The 16,052-nt window shown below is 61.4% G+C and overlaps 1 protein-coding gene across 15 annotated transcripts in view; it reads right to left on the bottom strand.

The window, feature by feature from the left end:
• BRSK2 (BR serine/threonine kinase 2) overlaps positions 1 to 10,764 on the bottom strand; it is a 54,228-nt gene extending 43,464 nt beyond the window's left edge. For 10 of the 15 annotated variants that reach the window (XR_004424424.1, XR_004424423.1, XM_033120769.1 and 7 more), the window contains exon 1: positions 10,273 to 10,461. Coding sequence is in view for 12 of the 15 variants with exons in the window: in XM_033120769.1 (XP_032976660.1) it covers positions 10,273 to 10,366 (94 nt within the window). In the remaining 3 variants the exon portion in view is untranslated. Of the gene's footprint in view, positions 1 to 10,272 lie in introns of all 15 variants that reach the window. The other 5 variants (XR_004424425.1, XM_033120762.1, XM_033120772.1 and 2 more) reach the window with 2 other exon arrangements.
• Positions 10,765 to 16,052: the final 5,288 nt, after the last annotated feature.

Genomic DNA, 16,052 nt, shown 5'->3' with positions numbered 1-16,052 from the left:
GACCGGGAGGGGGCCTGTCCCCGTGTCTGGCGGGTGGCTCCAGGGCAGCAGCAAAGCCAGATGGACCTGCCCTGCAGCCCCCGCCAAAATTCTGACGGCCCCCCTGCACCCAGGCCATCCACCCATGTCCGCATGCGGATGCCCTCCCTCACCCCTGGCATCTGCTGGAGGATGGCCCATCTGTGCCACTTTATGATTAGTTATAAATCCTTTGGGATTTAGGGTTTAGTCAGCAAGCCTCCAGTCTGAGGAGCCCTCTGCCTCTGAGATAAGCCAGCACCAACCCTCGCTGTCGGCCAGCCTCCCTCCCGCCAGCAGGAAACACCCCGCCCCCGCCCCCACAGCCTCGAGCTTCCCAACAGAGAGGCCCACCCCAGAACTAACCCAGGGTGGAGGTCTGGGCTGGGACGGTTGGGCAGAGATGAGGGCCAGGGGCCTGGCAATTCCCTGCAATGCCCCAGGTCCAGGGAGGGGCTGCAGGCACAGACCCCCAGGCCTCAGAGGCCCTCCCTGTGTGGGCAGGAAGCTTCCTGGGAGCTCGAGGTGGGGCCAGCAGGAGGGTACCAGCCAGCGCCTTCAGGCCCACCACGTCTGTCCACACTCAGGCAGGCAGGCCTGTGACCCAGAGCTGGGCCCCAGCTGGGGTCCCCCTCGCCACCCCAAGGCCGGCCACCGACATCGGAGCACTCTGCAGAAAGGCCAGTATTACATCCAAACAACGAGACCCCGGTGTGAACCAGGGGACCCGACCCCACAGTGTGCCTGCCTCTCCTTGGGTAGCCCAGGAGCCCCCACGGTGCAGAGTATGGGCTGGTGGTCAAGGCCTCCGGGTTGCTCTGTGCCACACGGCACCCACACTCAGTGACACTCGGTGACAGTCGCTGTCAGCTCTGCAGGGTCCTGACCTTCCCCTGCCCACAAGCAAGTCAGCAGCAGACCAGGAGAACTGGCCACCAGCTGCTTCTGCCTGAAACAGGTACGAGGGGCCGGGGTCTCCCCTGGGAGCACACTGGCCGGGCTGGGGGACTTGGGCCGCCCCTGAGCAATCAGGTAGCTTCTGCCTCCTGCCCTCGTGGGCACAGGACCAAACCCCACAGCGGGAGATGGGCGTGGGACTTGCCAAGACCCCAGCCCTTCCCACAGGCCTGCACAGCTGCTCTGGGGTTCCAGAACACCGGGGAGCTGGAGCTGCAGACTTCAGCACAGCCGCGCTGGACAGCTCCCCACCCACAGGCAGCCCCGGCCCAGGGCGGTTCTCCCCGCCCCTCCTTCCTGAAGGTCTCAGGTCCTGCTGCCCTGGCCTCATCCCACATGCCCCCAGGAGAAGGGGGCACCGCCTGAGGGCCTGCCACAGCTCTCCCTGGAGTCTAGGGAGGGAGGGCAGGAGGCTCAAGGCTGCCAGAGTGGACCCGCGAGGGGACGACGGTGCAGAGAGCAGGGGTCCCAGGCTGCTGGGCCCCCATTCCTGCTCCTGACAGCCCCCCAGGTGTCAGCCATGCTCCAGGGTCAGTGCTCCAGATAGCTGGCCCCTGGACCAGGGACTCCTAGCAGCTCCCACATGCACGGAGGTGGTTGGCACAGTCCTGGTGTGGGCATAGCTGGGGCGGCATCTGCAAACCTAGCCTGAGCCCCACCTGGAGGAAAGGGGGGTGTGCCGCTGCCTCCAGCAGCCCCAGCACCAGGCAGGAAACCCTAAAACAGACACAGCAGGGGTGGCCAAGCGTTCACTGCTCCCACGGAGGTCATGTGTTGAAGCCACAGGCCGGGTGTGGGGACAGAGGGGCTCCATCCGTGAGGAGAGAGCTGGAGGCGGTGCTGGGGGAGCGAGGGCCGCGGCCACCCCCTGAGCTCTGACCACCTCACACGCTGTCTGTCCCTCTGCCCTTCGGCAGGCCCCAGGCCCACAGCAAGCACGCAAACTGGCATTTGGTGAAAGGGCCAATGCGCCCCAGAGGGTGAAGACCAGCGTGATGGAAGGGAGAGCAGGCGTCGGGCGTCGCCTGTCCAAGCGCCCCAGGGGTCAGAGGTCAGGAACGAGGAGTGGACGGGTCACAACCACACCTGGTTTTCTCCAAGTGATGTCCCGCCAGCATCAGTGTCACCCAGGACTCAGAATGTAGACCCTCAGGCCCACCTGACCTGCGGGGACACCCAGCCCTCGGGTGATGCCAGATCAGGACCTGGGAGCCGCCCAGCCCGGCAGGCCCAGGCCCCAGGCCCCACCGGCCTCTGGGTGCTGCAGGCAGACGGGCTGGCCACCTGGGACTCAGGCTCCGGGAAATGGCCAGTTAAAGTCGATCCACCATCTGGGTTTCTGTGAGTTTTGGAAATTGTGTTAACTTCTCAGGGTGATGATGGTAATATGCTTTTAAAAAGAGTCTCTATCTTTAGACACATACCCCAAAATATTTATAGCTAAACATGCCTGGGATTTGCCTCCAAATAATTGGGTGTGGGGGGGAGTGCCTTTGGCTGCATGTCCCTGGGGCTGGGTGGGCTCACAGGATCCTGGGCACCCCTCTCTGTGTCTGCAAATGCCTGTGTGCAAAGGAAAACGAAACTGTACCTCGGACAGACGCCACTGCTGTCCCAGAAACCAACTCCAGACCCCCACCCTGGGTGGCCCCCAGGACAAAGGAAGCTGTGCCCAGATGGCAGCAGGCTGGGCAGGAGACGTCAGCCCAGGAGGAACTCAGGCAGAGCAGGTTACACCCCAGGGCACTGTGGCATTGTGTGGCAGAAGGGACAGACAGGACGAGCCCCTCACTTGCCCAGCGCCTGCAGGGTGGGGCAAGGGCCAGTCTGAGGCATGGGGACCGTGCGCCCCCCACCCCTTGGCCAGGTGCTGGCGTGGCCCGGCTTTGCCCCAACCCCCACCTGCCCTCCCTGCTCACCACCCTGCAAACAAGAGCTCCAGGAAAATCCCACCGCAGAGGGGTGAGAGTACACCCACACTCCACACTTGTCTGTCCTGGTTTGTTCCCTTGGCACCCGGCCCAGATGGGGGCCACTGCAGGCACCTTGCCCAGCACGAGGCCCAAGGGTGACGCTGACTGCAGCAGCTGTGCCAAGCAAGCACGTCCCTTCGTGGAACCACCACCCACCATCACGCCTGAGCTGGAATAGGGAAACTGAGGCATGGAGACACGTGACTATCTGACAGCAGTCTGGGTAGTTCGCCAAACTCCAGTGGGCCTGCCTCAACTCTGCACACAGGCTGACCCAGAGACCCTGGCGGTCACAGTGCTCTGTACCGTCGGGCTGACTCCTGGGTGTGTCAGGGGATCTGGATGGGACACCCACCAGCTCACTCCTGACTCCGTGGGGCTGGCCGAGGGGCTGCACACGGCTGGGTCCCACGCACTCTGAGCTCCTCACATATCCTAAAGAGGAGAGTGGGCTGGAAAGCTCCTGCCATGGCCCTCACCGCAGGCCTTAGGGCCACACTCGCTCCCTTAGGGCTCCCCAAACCGCCATGGGCACCTGTCAAGTGCCAGCCCCCTACCCTTCAGGGAGGCAACTTACCCAACGAGGCTGCCCAGGCCTTTGGCCACACACGGGGTGTCTGGTGGGGGGGCAGCAGAGCCTGCTGCTCCTAAACCGGAGAGGGGCTTCGAGCGGCCTCTCACAGACCTGGGCTCCAGTTTGGGGCAGTGTCACCACCCACGGAAGCTGGACACATGAGCCCGACCTGGTGCCGGACCCCATGTCTCAGAGAGAATGAGCTCCCCAGCCTCGGGCTGCCTCTCCGCCCTGCCCCACCCAGCGGCCACCTCTGGCCAGCACCTTTCTCGTCTCAGCCCAGCCCGTGGGAGAGGCCCCTGCCCAGGGAAACGGTCAGGGTGCAGGTGAGCCCTGAACCAGGCCAGCCAGGCCAGCATCCCCAGCGCCACTCACTCTGCCTGCGGTCCAAGCCGAAGCTGGCGGGGAGAGGGACGCGACAGGCTCCCAGCAGCCACCCCTCAGCAGGCAGGGCCCCCCAGGCACTGCCTCCCCAGCCCCTCCCATCCGGGCCCTCGGCCCAAGCCAGCGGCTGCCCAGCAGCTCTGGAGTTAGCCCGGGATGCCAGCCAAACCACCCTCACAGATGCCACATTCCTGGCCGGGCAGCCTATGCTGCCCCCACAAACCGCCCACAGCACTGGGCCACAGCGGCAGCCTGACGTGTCCTCAGGCCCTGGCTGCGCCATTCAGGCCTCGCGGGCAGGCAGCTATTTGGGCTTCCCGCCCCCGCCCTGGACCCCAGGAGGGCCAGCCTTGCCCTCCAGGACTCTGGGCGTCAGTAGTGCAGGTGCTCTGGGTACCTTGGTCAGCACGCAGGCCCCAGGCCCCTATACAGATGAGGACGTGGCAGCCGCCATCTGTCCTCACAGGTCGGCACCCCCAGCCAGGGGGAGTATCCCCAGAACATGCACCACTGCTCTATACACATCAACCTGTGAAACCCTCGAAATTCCCCCAAAGACGCTGTCACCCCAGCACACAGGGAGGAAACCGAGGCCCAGCCTCCAAGGGCCGAACGAACAAGCAGGAAGAAAACCAGCCGGAGGAACAAGGGCCTTTCTCTGGAGCGGCTCTGCGGGGGGGCTCCCAGCTGCTGGCTGGGGACACTGGCCCCTCAGAGGCTGCAGAACAAGGCCTGGGCAGGCTCTCAGGGCCCAGCCCACACAATCCCGCTTTGTCCCTGCGGCCTCTGCCCAGCCCAGCCTCCATCTTGTCCAGAGTCCGAGGCAGCCGGCCCAGGGCAGCCCCGCTCGGCCAGCCGGCACCCCTGGAGGAAGGGCTCCGGCAGCTCAGCTTTCACTAGCCAGGACCCTGGGCTTTGGGCCAGGCTCATGAAGGCCCACCCTGGACACACGAGCCAGCATGCAGGTGACACAGTGGCCAACCAGGCCTGGCACCAGGAAAGGCCCATCGTAGCTGCCCTCAGGAGACACCAATTCTCCCCACATGCAAAGGCCTTCCTGCAAAGCCAGGCAGCATGGGACCACCCACCCGGAGGTGCCAGGGGTCCCTCCCCTCCCCCGAGACCCTAGGTGGGCCCAACACTGTCCCCAGCCACCAGAGCCTTGCAGAAGCTGCAGGACACCCTGCTCTATAGAAGGGGGACCTGAGGCGTAAAGCCACTGGGCTACAGAGCACCAGAGCCCCTGTGGGCCGTCCTGGACCGCCTCCAGGACCAGTGGTACAGAAACGCCCCGTGGGTCCCAAGGTGGCCACCAGGACCCTGGGCTCTGGCCGAGTGGCTGGACAGGCAAACCCACATGGGCAGCACACGGGACCACGGGAGGGCAGCAGGGGCCTCTCCCGCCACAGTACCCCACTAAACACACTCACTGTGTGGCAACAGGCCCCGGAGAGTGCAGCGTCCCCCCTCCAGGGAGCTCCAGACTGCGGGGACACTGTCCACGTCCTGGGCCGGGCAGCGCCAGGCACAGCCATACAGGGGCCACCATGGTCGTTGTCTCCTCTCTCTGGGCTGCCACCCAGCTGAGGTGCCGACTTAGAGCAGCCTGACCCTCCCAGGTCCCCAAAGAAGCCGGTTCTGTGTCCGGCGGCCTCAAAGGCACAGGTGCTCTGCAAACCGGAGCCCCAGGTACTGCAGGGGTGTCCTACCTTCTCCTGGGGAGCGCCAGCCCCGGACCCTCCGACGCTCCAACACGGGGCAGCAGGGCGCAGGGAGGCCCGTCTGTCTGCTCCAGGCACAGCAGGCGCCACGCGCAGACAGGGAGGAAAGGACGGTGTGGCACCCACCCCACACCCCCAGCTCCCCCTCCTCCTACGATTTCATGCCCAGAGGTCACCCCACAGCTAAACACTGAGAGTGAAAAACAGAAGAAATCGCCAGAGAAAGGCAAGCACAGAGGGGAGAGCGCTCGGGGTGGCCAGTGCTGGCCCAATGCTGCTGTGGGTGGTGGGAGACTGCGTCCTGCGTGGGGCCCAGCCCGCAAACACTCCGTGGTTCTTGAGGTGGGGGGGGCGGGGTACAGGGAGCCAGCCCTGAGGCCCCGGTCCACACACGCCACCATCAGCCACCAGCGAGGATGGGGTACCCCTGCCACACCACCCCTGGTAGCCCGGGGATGGGGCGGGACCTGGAGCCCCTCAGGGCCTGGGGCCGTGGCCAGTGCTGGCCAAGCTTCATCTGGAAAAGTGACAGCCAGTCTGGCCCCGCCTCTGCACACACAGCCAGGAGCACCGGCTCCTGTGTGGTTCCAGAGACAACTCTGCACCCTGGGCGCAGGGCAGGGCAGAGGCCGAGCCAGACACTGGCAAAGGCCCTACAGGCACAGCCCTCATGTCCCCTGCATCAAGCTGGGAGCCCTGGGGGTGGGGGCTGCCAGGCCTCCATGCTTCCTGCGGAAACCCACATCGCAGGCAGATGAACTCCCAGTCCGAGCCACGAGCGGGCACACTGGGTCCTGCAAAGAGCATTTCCGGCTGCTGCACCTGTGCTGTGCCATGCCCTCAGTGTGACAGGCCCTTCCTGCTATAAACAGCCCCTGCAGAGCCTGTCACCACTGCCACTGGTGAGGCAGGTGGGACCCTGAAAATTCAGAGGTGCTCAGAGTCGCAGCAGCCACAGTGGGACCCCCAGGACCTTCCCATCCCTACCTGCAGGGAAACTGCCCCTCCTTCAAGGCGTGAGTCCCACCACCCAGGGAGTGGGCAGGGGACTTCCCTGGGGGAGGGTCTGTGCTGCCAGAGGAGGGCTGTCTGTCTGCTTGGTCACTGGTGGGTGCTCGGTGGCCCTGCACGGGCCTGTCCCAGCACTGCACAGGTTTGGGGAGACAGTGGCGGTCCCCACGAGCCCCTGCCCTCGAGCCCTGCCTAAACCATCTGTTTGTTGGCACGTCTGCATCAGCCTATGCACTGCGCACACCGCGTTCCTGCCGCCCTTGACCACAGGGCTGCGTCGGAGCCCGTGTCCTCGTTGGGAAGCAGGTTGTACTTTACACTGAGGCAGGCCTGTCACACACAGGGCAGGCTCTGCCCTCACGGCAAGGCTGCCGGGGTGGCCTGCCCGTGGCAGTGAGCACCAGACGCCATAGGCAGTCCACACGGGGCCGGTGTTCGCTGACCACCCACGCTGCTCTGGCCACCTTTGCCCACACAGAGAGGCTGGCTCCTTCTCCCGGCCTCAGCCCCTCCTGGTACCCCGGGCCAGCTCCTCAGCCAGCACTCCCAGCCCCAGATCCCTCCCCTCCCACTGCTGCCTATGGCTCTGCCTCCACATCCAACTCCAGGCCTTGGTCACCCCAGGGTCTGCCAGACTCCCCCCCACCCCCGCGCCGGCTCACCTGTCCCTCCCTCACCTGTCCCATCGTCACAGGCTCCTCCCACCCCAGCTGAAGAAGGCTTTCCCAGATGAAAAGGCCTTGGCAGTGGATCCCTCCCCACGCAGTGACACCTGCCCCCCAGCCCTGAAGCCCCATCTCTCGGCCAGAAATCATGATGTGGTGGAGGAGTTCTCCAGGGGCTGCATGCAGAGGCCACACCAGGCTGCCCAGGACAGCGTGCAGGGGAGACGCAAGAGAAGGGAGACGGCCCAGCCCCACGAGTGACAGCACCCATTCGCTGAGCTGGCCCTGCACACCACCCGCCACTGAAAAGATGGAACAGGAAGTGTAGCCTGGGCCCTGCAGGCCACTGGCCACCAGAGGGGCGTCCAGCGGACGGAGGTGGCAGCCTTCCCCACACCTGCAGCGTCTCCCCCCTTCATCTGAAACCCCAAAGGCAGTCTTTTGGGGCCCAGCAGTTGGCCTACCTTCCAACAGGCCCTGTCTTGCGACAGACGGGCTGAGCGGCCGGCTGGCTCTCCCACACGGCTCAGCGCCACCCGAACGGCTCCCTCACGGTCACAGCTTCTGCTTTGCAGACCAGGGAGGACCGAGGTGACTCGCCCGTGAGACAGGGGAGCCGGCTGGACCGAAGGGGCCGACACGCAGCCCCCACCCTGGCCCTCACTGCTGCAGGATGGGCCTCGGGGGCACACAGCATCCCGAAGTGGGCGCTTCAGCTGCACTCAGGTGTTGTGGCAGACAGCCCGGCCCCCAGCTAAGGTCAGACGTTTATCTCTGGAGGAAAAAGTCAGGCCTGGGGAATCACAACCCTCTTGGCATTTTGTGCTGAAGACCAGCCAGTAAGCCAAGTGGCCTCGCCAGGCACTTGCACACGTTCAGGACCCACGTCCACCCAACTCCCAATGACCCTTCAGCAGAAGGCACGAGGAGATGGGCTCCAACAGGACAGCCAGCTCCCCAGCCGTCCTGGGAAGCAGGTGCCCCAACCACCAAGGGGCCACAGGGGACACAGAACTAACAGACCCCCCACCCCCGGGGCTGGCCCGCCAACGGGACCAGTACGGCCCCACACAAGGGGAGAGGCCCAAGACAGGCTGCTGGCTTCGTGAACCACTGGGCTGTTTTCTAAGCAGCACATGGCAGCGCGCTGTTGACACACATACACACAGCACACCCTTTTGTATTCACTACTGTTAATTACAGGGGAACCTCCTGTAATTAACTGTACGACAGTGTAACTCAATGAAGAGTACGGAGACCAGGCCTACCCACGGAGGCCGGCGCACGCGCTGCATAAATTCATTCCTGTCATCACTTACACCCGATGTTTCCTTATAATAACATTTTATTGGTACAATAATTAGATTATTTCACTGCCTCCCACATTCTGCTGCCCCAGGCACCTCCCCCACTGAGGATTTCACCAACTGCACTCGGTCCTCCCAGGAAACATGCCTACTTTGAACTCAGTGGAGCCCCGACTCTGCCACCTCCTCCTGCGTGAACCCAGGCCATGCCACCTCCACTCCCAGGGGTGCTGCCCAACCTCCAGGGGCCCCTTGGTGCTTCAGCAGTTGACACAGGGGGCTGTGTACCCAGGGTGGGCAGAGGGGGCCCACCCCCAGCCCAGGCACCTTCATGCTCTCTGCTTAGTTACATCACAGCCACAGCCACTGCCCTCCCCGGAGACCCAGGGGCTGGCCCACTTTCCTCCCAAACACCACCTTCCTGCTCTGCCTCCGTGCCACCCTGGCAGCACCCTGCTAGGGCAGCTGCCTCCTAGGCCCCCACCCTGCACCGGCAGGGTGGGCCCGGCCTGCTGCACCCTCCTCTCTTTCCTCTGTTCCCCTGCCTGTCTTAGGTCTAAGGGACCTCCCAGAGAGGCTGGCAGATCAGTGCCAATCGGACCTCTGGGCGCCAGGAGAGGCTCATCCTGGGAGAAGAAAGAAAATGGCTGAGCCCAGCTTCCCACAAAGCAACTCTGAACACCAGCCGGGTGAGGAGATGGGCTGCCTGGCTGGGACCTAACCTGACCACTGGAAGAGCCAGGAAGCCCCCTCCTCCCTCTCGGAGCTGGAGGGTCTGCTCCACCGCCGTCTGGAAGGATCCATGGCCCATATCCGAGCTCCAGCCCAGCACCAGCCTCCCTCTCCTTCCCTGGGGAAGTGCAGTGTCGCAGACATTCCCAGCAGAGGCTGGGAGGAGAGAAAGGCGCTGTCCAGCCCTCCGAGTGGCCTGGGCACTCTCCCTCACCCACCGTGGAGAGAGGTCCTGGCCTGGCCTAGGTGGCCCAGTTGGCCCGCAGACATCACCTAGCGGCCTCCCTGCCCCGCCGGCCGCCCGGAGTTGGGGGTCGCGGCCGGGGGCGCGCGGCCCCGGGGGCGCAGCTGCTCGGGCGGCACGCCTATTAGCGCGGCCTCGGCAGACGGCAGATGGGCGCCCGCTCGGCCCCCTCCTCCCGCGGCACAATGGGCCCGGTCGCTCCGGCGCACAATGAGGCCGGGGCCGCGCACCTGCAGCCAGAGCCGAGGGGCGCTGGCCGGGCCCGTGCGCCCCCGTCCGCGCCGCGTGTCCTTGGGACGCGCCCGGCCGACCGCAGACGCGCGGCCTGCGGGGCTCCGCCGCGGGACCCGGCGCCCGGCCGCCCATTGTTCGCGGCCGCCGGCCGGAGCCGGGCTGGGCCTGCAGCACCGCGCGCGGAGCGGCCTCCTTCCGGGGCCCCCGCTCGGAGCGCCGTCAGCAGGGCCTCCCCGGCTGCTGCGGGCCTGTGCGCCCCTGCGCCCTGGTCCTCCCCAGCGCCCCCAGTTCTTCCCGGTCCCCCGGCGCCCCTGTACTCCCGGGCGACCGGGTCCTCCCCGGTCCTCCAGTGCCGCCGGTCCCCCTCGGTGCCCCCGGACCGCCTAAGCTGGCCCCCTCAACCCCTCACCCAAACGCCCTGTCCGCCGGTCCCCGGCCCGGCCCGCACGCACCTGTCTGCCCCTTGCCCAGCGTCTTCTCCAGCCGGTAGGGCCCCACATACTGCGCGTGCTGCGCTCCGCCGCCGTCCTTCCCCGTCGATGTCATCGCTCCCGGGCCCGGCGCCGGCGAGGTGGGCGCCCCGGGCGGGCGGGCGGCGGCGGCAGGGAGGGGCCGCGTCGGTCCGCGTCCGTCAGTCCGTCGGTCAGTCCGCTGGGCCGGGTCGGCGGCGCCCGGCGGGCCGCGCTCGTTCCGCGCCCCCGCGCCTCCCTGCGCCGCCGCCCCCCGCGCCCCGCTCCGCTGCGGCCCGCGGCGCTGCCTCCGCCTCTGCGAGAGGACAGGGCGGGCGGGGGCACTAGGCTTCCTCCGCCGCCGCCGCCGCCGCCGCCGCCGCCGCCGAGGCCCGCGCCCCGCGTCCCGCGCTCCCAGCGCACGCCCGTCAGTCGGTCCGCGGCCGCGGAGCCGAGCCGAGCCGAGCACTCGAGCCGCCGAGCCGAGCAGAACCGAGCCGAGCCGAGCCCTAACGAGAGTAGCCCGCGTCAGAGGCGGCGGCTGCGAGTGGCTCCCGCACCTGCCAATCAGAAGATTTATCCAATCATCGGCGCCCGCTCCCGCCGTCCCGCCCCGCCGCCAGCCCGACCGCCGCGAGCGCTCGGCGGAGCTGGACTCTAGGAGTCGAATCCCTGGCGAGGTCCGGGCGGCATCCGAGCGGGTCCGGGGCGAGGCTGGGGCGGGGCAGGGCCTGGGCATCTCCAGCCCGCCGCCCTGCTCTCAAAGCGTCCCCGGGACGGTGCAGGCAGTGGGGCAGTGGAGAGGGCGCGGAGGTGGAGCGCGAGGGTTCTGCCTGGACCCGATAGGGGTGGACAGTCTGCGGCCCCCGGCTCTCCGCGCCGTGCCTGCTGGCCGCGATCACCGGAGTCGGAAGGACTTTCTCACCCTCCCCTCGCTTGGGGCGGCGGCGCTGCAGGAGCGCGTGGCTCAACCACGACCTTGCGCCTCCCGAGGCCGTGCCAGGATGTTGCCCTCCTCCGCTCGGTTTTCCCGGGTATACAACGTGACCAGCACAGCGAGGTCAAGGAACTCACCTGAGGTCACCCAGCAGCGGCCTTCGTGGGGAGGCGGCTCCCGGGCCTTGGTGCGGACCCTTCCTCCGTCGGATTGGGCGGTTGGGCCTGGGGGTGCACGGACATCGACAGATCCGTAGAGGCGGCCGCAGAGCCAGCCATACGTGTTTCTTGCAGAAAAACACTTGTGCTTCCTTAAGCTAGTGCTGCAGAGGATGGTGGGAGATGAGAAGTGAGGGCTGGGCTCAGGCACCCTAGAACCCTGCAGATGTGAGGGGTCGCACAGAGTTTGAGTCTCTGGGTTCCTGGACATAGTGTGGAATCTGTGGCCAAGTCCTGGATGGCAAACCTCACCTGCACGTTTTCTGCTGCCTGATCCTGCTCTTCATGGCTCTTCACGGCCAGCAGCCCTCACTCCCTTCAGGATAAACCCCTGCCCCAGACTGCCCTGGGGGGAGGGCTGTGTGAACTCAAGAAACTCCCAAATCTTTCCAGCACCTGACCTGGGAGGACCTGTTTGTATCTTTCTCCCCTGTCTTAGCTCAGGAAGGGGAGACAGCCCTCAAAGTACCAGTCTGCTCCACTGGGCTGTGCTAAGTGCTGGGACCTCAAAAGTTGTGCAAACGCCAGTCAGGGCCCTGCCCATGGGGACCTCACAGCGTTAAACAGACCACCGCAGACAGACATTCAGCTCCAGGCTACGGGGTGGGGTGTGGCCGGATTTAAGGAGCAATTGAGACCTGGGGCTACAGAAATTATCTACCTGTGAGATCTGGCTGGAGGCAGACATGGAATCTTCTGGTCAAGGGTGCCCAAGACATGGGGGAGGGCCATCCCCAGGCAGGGAATGGGTGCTGGGCCCAGGTGCCTGCAGGAGAGGCACCTGCCAGGGACACGCCTCGTGGCCTCCATGTCTCCCTCTACTGGACCGGTGCCCACTTCGGTCACCTGGACCTCCCCAGCCTACAGGACTTGTCATCTCTCATGCCCTCAGCAGCATTTGGCCTCGTTGACCATTCTCATCTGGACACCCCTGAGCTAAACTTTTTGGCTTTCAAGACTCCTACTTCCCCGCTCCCACCCAGCCTTGGGCTCCTGACGTCTTTTCTTCCCTCTCCAGCCACTTCTCAGTCTTCTCTGTGTCCCTGCAACCTGTACCCATTGACCTTTTCAGGGCTCCGGGGGACCCCTCAACTTGCCTCTCCACCATCCTCCAGGCAACTGTGTCCACTGTCAGCCAGTTCCTGCATCCCTATTGCCAGCCTGCCCTCGCACCAGGGCCGGGGAGCCACCTGCCTCCTGCAGCTTTCCTTGTGTCTGTTGCACAAATTCTCAAACTCAATGAGTTCACAGCAGAAAGTTTCATCTCCCTATCTTTGTGGGGGTCAAGAGCATGACCCCTCATGGCCCGGCTTCCATCAGCCTGTCCAGTGCTGGCCTTGGCGCAGAGAAAGTCCAGGTAGGAGGCCTGTCTGGAGGATGACACCAAACACTTACAGAAGTAACAGCAGCACTACACAGGTATTTCAGAACACACAGGAGGAGGGAACACTTCCTGACTCTACATGAGACCATTGTAACCCTGGCGCCAAATATAGATAAGGACACGACAAGAAAAGAAAAGTCCAATATACTTCACGAGCCCAGACACAAAAGTCCTCAGCAGAATATTAGCAATTCGATTCCAGCAATATATAAAGAGAACAATACATATGGCCAAACAGGGCTTATTCCAGGGATGTGAAGTTAAACATTTCAGAATCGGTCAACGTAATTCACCACGTTAGCAATCTAAAACAGAAAAATTGCATGATCATTTCAATAGATACACAAAGAAAAAGCATTTGACAAAATTCAACACCCATTCATGAATTAAAAGAAAACAAAACCTCAGGAAAACTAGGACTAGAAAGGAGCTCCTTCAACCTGATAAAAGGGATTTACAAAAACCCACAGCGACATCATACTTGGTGGTGAAAGACTGACAGGAATGGGGCAAAAACGGCCACAATCAGCACTTTATTTCAACATTGTCCTTGAGGACCTAGCAAGGTGATAAGGCCAGGAAACAAAAGTTATACTTTATACTCTTATGTGATTGGAAAGATTCAACAATCTTGATTTGCAGATGACGTAACTGTAGAAAATCCTAAGTCTTAAAATGCTACTAGAACTAATTAGTGAGCTTAGCAAAGTCACAGGATGCAAAGCTAAAATACATAAATCCTATTTCTGTGTCCTAACAATGGACGATTAGAAATTGAAATTATAATTTTTTATATAATTTTTTTAAAGATTTTATTGGGGAAGGGAAACAGGACTTTATTGGGGGAACAGTGTGTACTTCTAGGACTTTCTTCCAAGTCAACTTGTTGTCCTTTCAATCCTAGTTGTGGAGGGTGCAGCTCAGCTCCAGGTCCAGTTGCCATTGCTAGTTGCAGGGGGTGCAACCCACCATCCCTTGCAGGAGTCGAACCGGCAACCTTGTGGTTAAGAGGACACGCTCTAACCCACTATCCTTTGTGGGACTTGAGGAGTTGAACCGGCAACCTTGTGGTTGAGAGCCCACTGGCCCATGTGGGAATTGAAACGGCAGCCTTCGGAGTTAGAAGCACGGAGCTCCAACTGCCTGAGCCACTGGGCCAGCCCCTAGAAATTGAAATTATAAAAACAAATGTGCCATTCAAAAATAAGATTCAAAAACTGTGAAATACCTAGAGGTAAATTGAACAAAGTACAGGTGAAACCTGCACACAGAAAGCTATAAAATACCACTGGAGACTTAAAAGGACCTACAGGAGTGGAGGGTCATACCTTGTTCGTGGATTCCAAGCCTCAATATTATTGAGGATACCGATTCGTCCCAAATCGATCTATAGACTCAATGCGATTTCAAGCAAAACCACAACCAGAGATTGACAAGCTTACTCTAAAATTTAAAAAGAAATGCAAGGACCAAGGAAATCTCAAACAACGATAAAGAAGAACAAAGTTGGGACACTCACATGACCTGATTCCATCTCATGAAGTCAAGACAGAAAGCTGTTGGCTTGAAGAGAATATACGAAACAGAGAGTGACACCAGCGTCTAGAAATCCACGATGACATTTATGGTCATGGGCTTTCAACAGAGACACAAAGGTGCAAAGGTCATCTATGGGGAAGGATGGTCATTTCAACAGAAGGTTCTAGAATTAGACATGTCAGCAAAGAACCCCAGACCTTACCTCACACTATTTACAAATCCAATGAGAATGAACTAGGTAACATTCACAAAGATGAAGTAGAAATGGTTTGTAGAACTAAATGGAAGAGCTGCAAGTATAAAACTTCTAGAAGAAAACCTTTGTGTCCACAAAGATTTTTAGATACGCAAAAAAGCACAAACCATAAAATTAAAAAAAAAAATAAAGTGGATCTCTTCAGAATGAAAACCTTTTGTGCTTCAAAAGACAGTGTAAAGAAAATGAAAAACCACAGACTGGGGGAAAGTATTTGCAAAATGTATCTCTGATAGAAGATTTGTATTTAGAATATATAAAGAACCCCTAACAACTCAAGAAGAAGAAACGTTGATTTACACATCATGTTGAGTTGGTTTGGGTAGTTTGTATCTTTCTAGCAATTTGCCCGACTCCCTGAGTCATCTCACTTCCTGGTGTACACGTGTACTCATGCTGACTTCTCCTTTGGTCTCTTCCCGGCTCCGTGCAGCAGGCAAGGGACCTGTCAATCAGGCCCCGCCCCTCCTCTGCCCACCCCCTTCCGTGAGTCCCATCTTACTCAGGGTATGAGCCAAGGTGGGCACCCCTCCCCCGCATCTCTCTGACCTCATCGCCCACCAGCTGGCCACCTAGGCTCCTGCCGGAGGCTGGTGAGTATCAGGCACATCCCCACCTCAGGCCGTTACACCGCTGTTGCCTCGGCCCAGAGGGTCTTCCCTTACACATACACTGGGCTCGCTCCCTTGGGGCCGGCAAGCTTTCCATTAAGAGTCAGGGTACCCGTTTGCAGGGTGGCCATAATAAAGTCCCACAGGCGGGGGCTTAAACAACAGACATTCTGGAGGCTGGACGTCCGAGAGCCAGGCGTGGACAGGCCTGGTTCCTCCCGAGGCCTCTCTCCTGGGCATGTAGACAGCTGTCTTCATGGTGACATGGCACTCTCCCTCAGTGAATGTCTGTGTCCTTACCTTCTAAGGACCCCAGTCACAGTGGATGAGGGCCCACCCCCACTGACCTCATTTTACCTTAATCACCTGTTTGAAGACCCAGCCCCACACACATTCTGAGGTGCTGAAGGTAAAACAGGTGAATCTGGGGGGACTCTGTCAGCCCAGAACAGTCAGCGTCTCAGTGGGGACCACCCTTCCTGACAAGGGCAAACTGCCCCATCCAGACTCCACCCCTCTCACCTGGCCCTACCTTTTCTTTACTCCATAATAGACGTCACCTTCTAGCGTCTACTCTATATTCCCTGCTATGTTTATCATCTCTAGTTCATCTCCTCTCGGAACTCAGCCCACGAGGCCGGGTCTTTGTTGGGTGTCTGGGGTGAGTCTCAGGGCCAGAGCCCAGCCTGGCACACAGCAGCTGCTGAGTGACCACCTTTCCTTGTCAGCCATGTTCTTTCGCAGGATTGTCTTCAGGGACTACAGGAGGTGCAGGCATCCATGACTGTGCATTCTCCAGAACCAGCAGGATGTATGGAGAAAGAGAAAGACTTGTTAT

This window comes from Rhinolophus ferrumequinum, chromosome 11 (assembly GCF_004115265.2).
Source record: "Rhinolophus ferrumequinum isolate MPI-CBG mRhiFer1 chromosome 11, mRhiFer1_v1.p, whole genome shotgun sequence".
Taxonomy (NCBI): Eukaryota; Metazoa; Chordata; class Mammalia; order Chiroptera; family Rhinolophidae; genus Rhinolophus; species Rhinolophus ferrumequinum.
The sequence above is the reverse complement of the archived record's forward strand: the minus strand, read 5'-3'. Positions and strand labels throughout refer to the sequence as shown.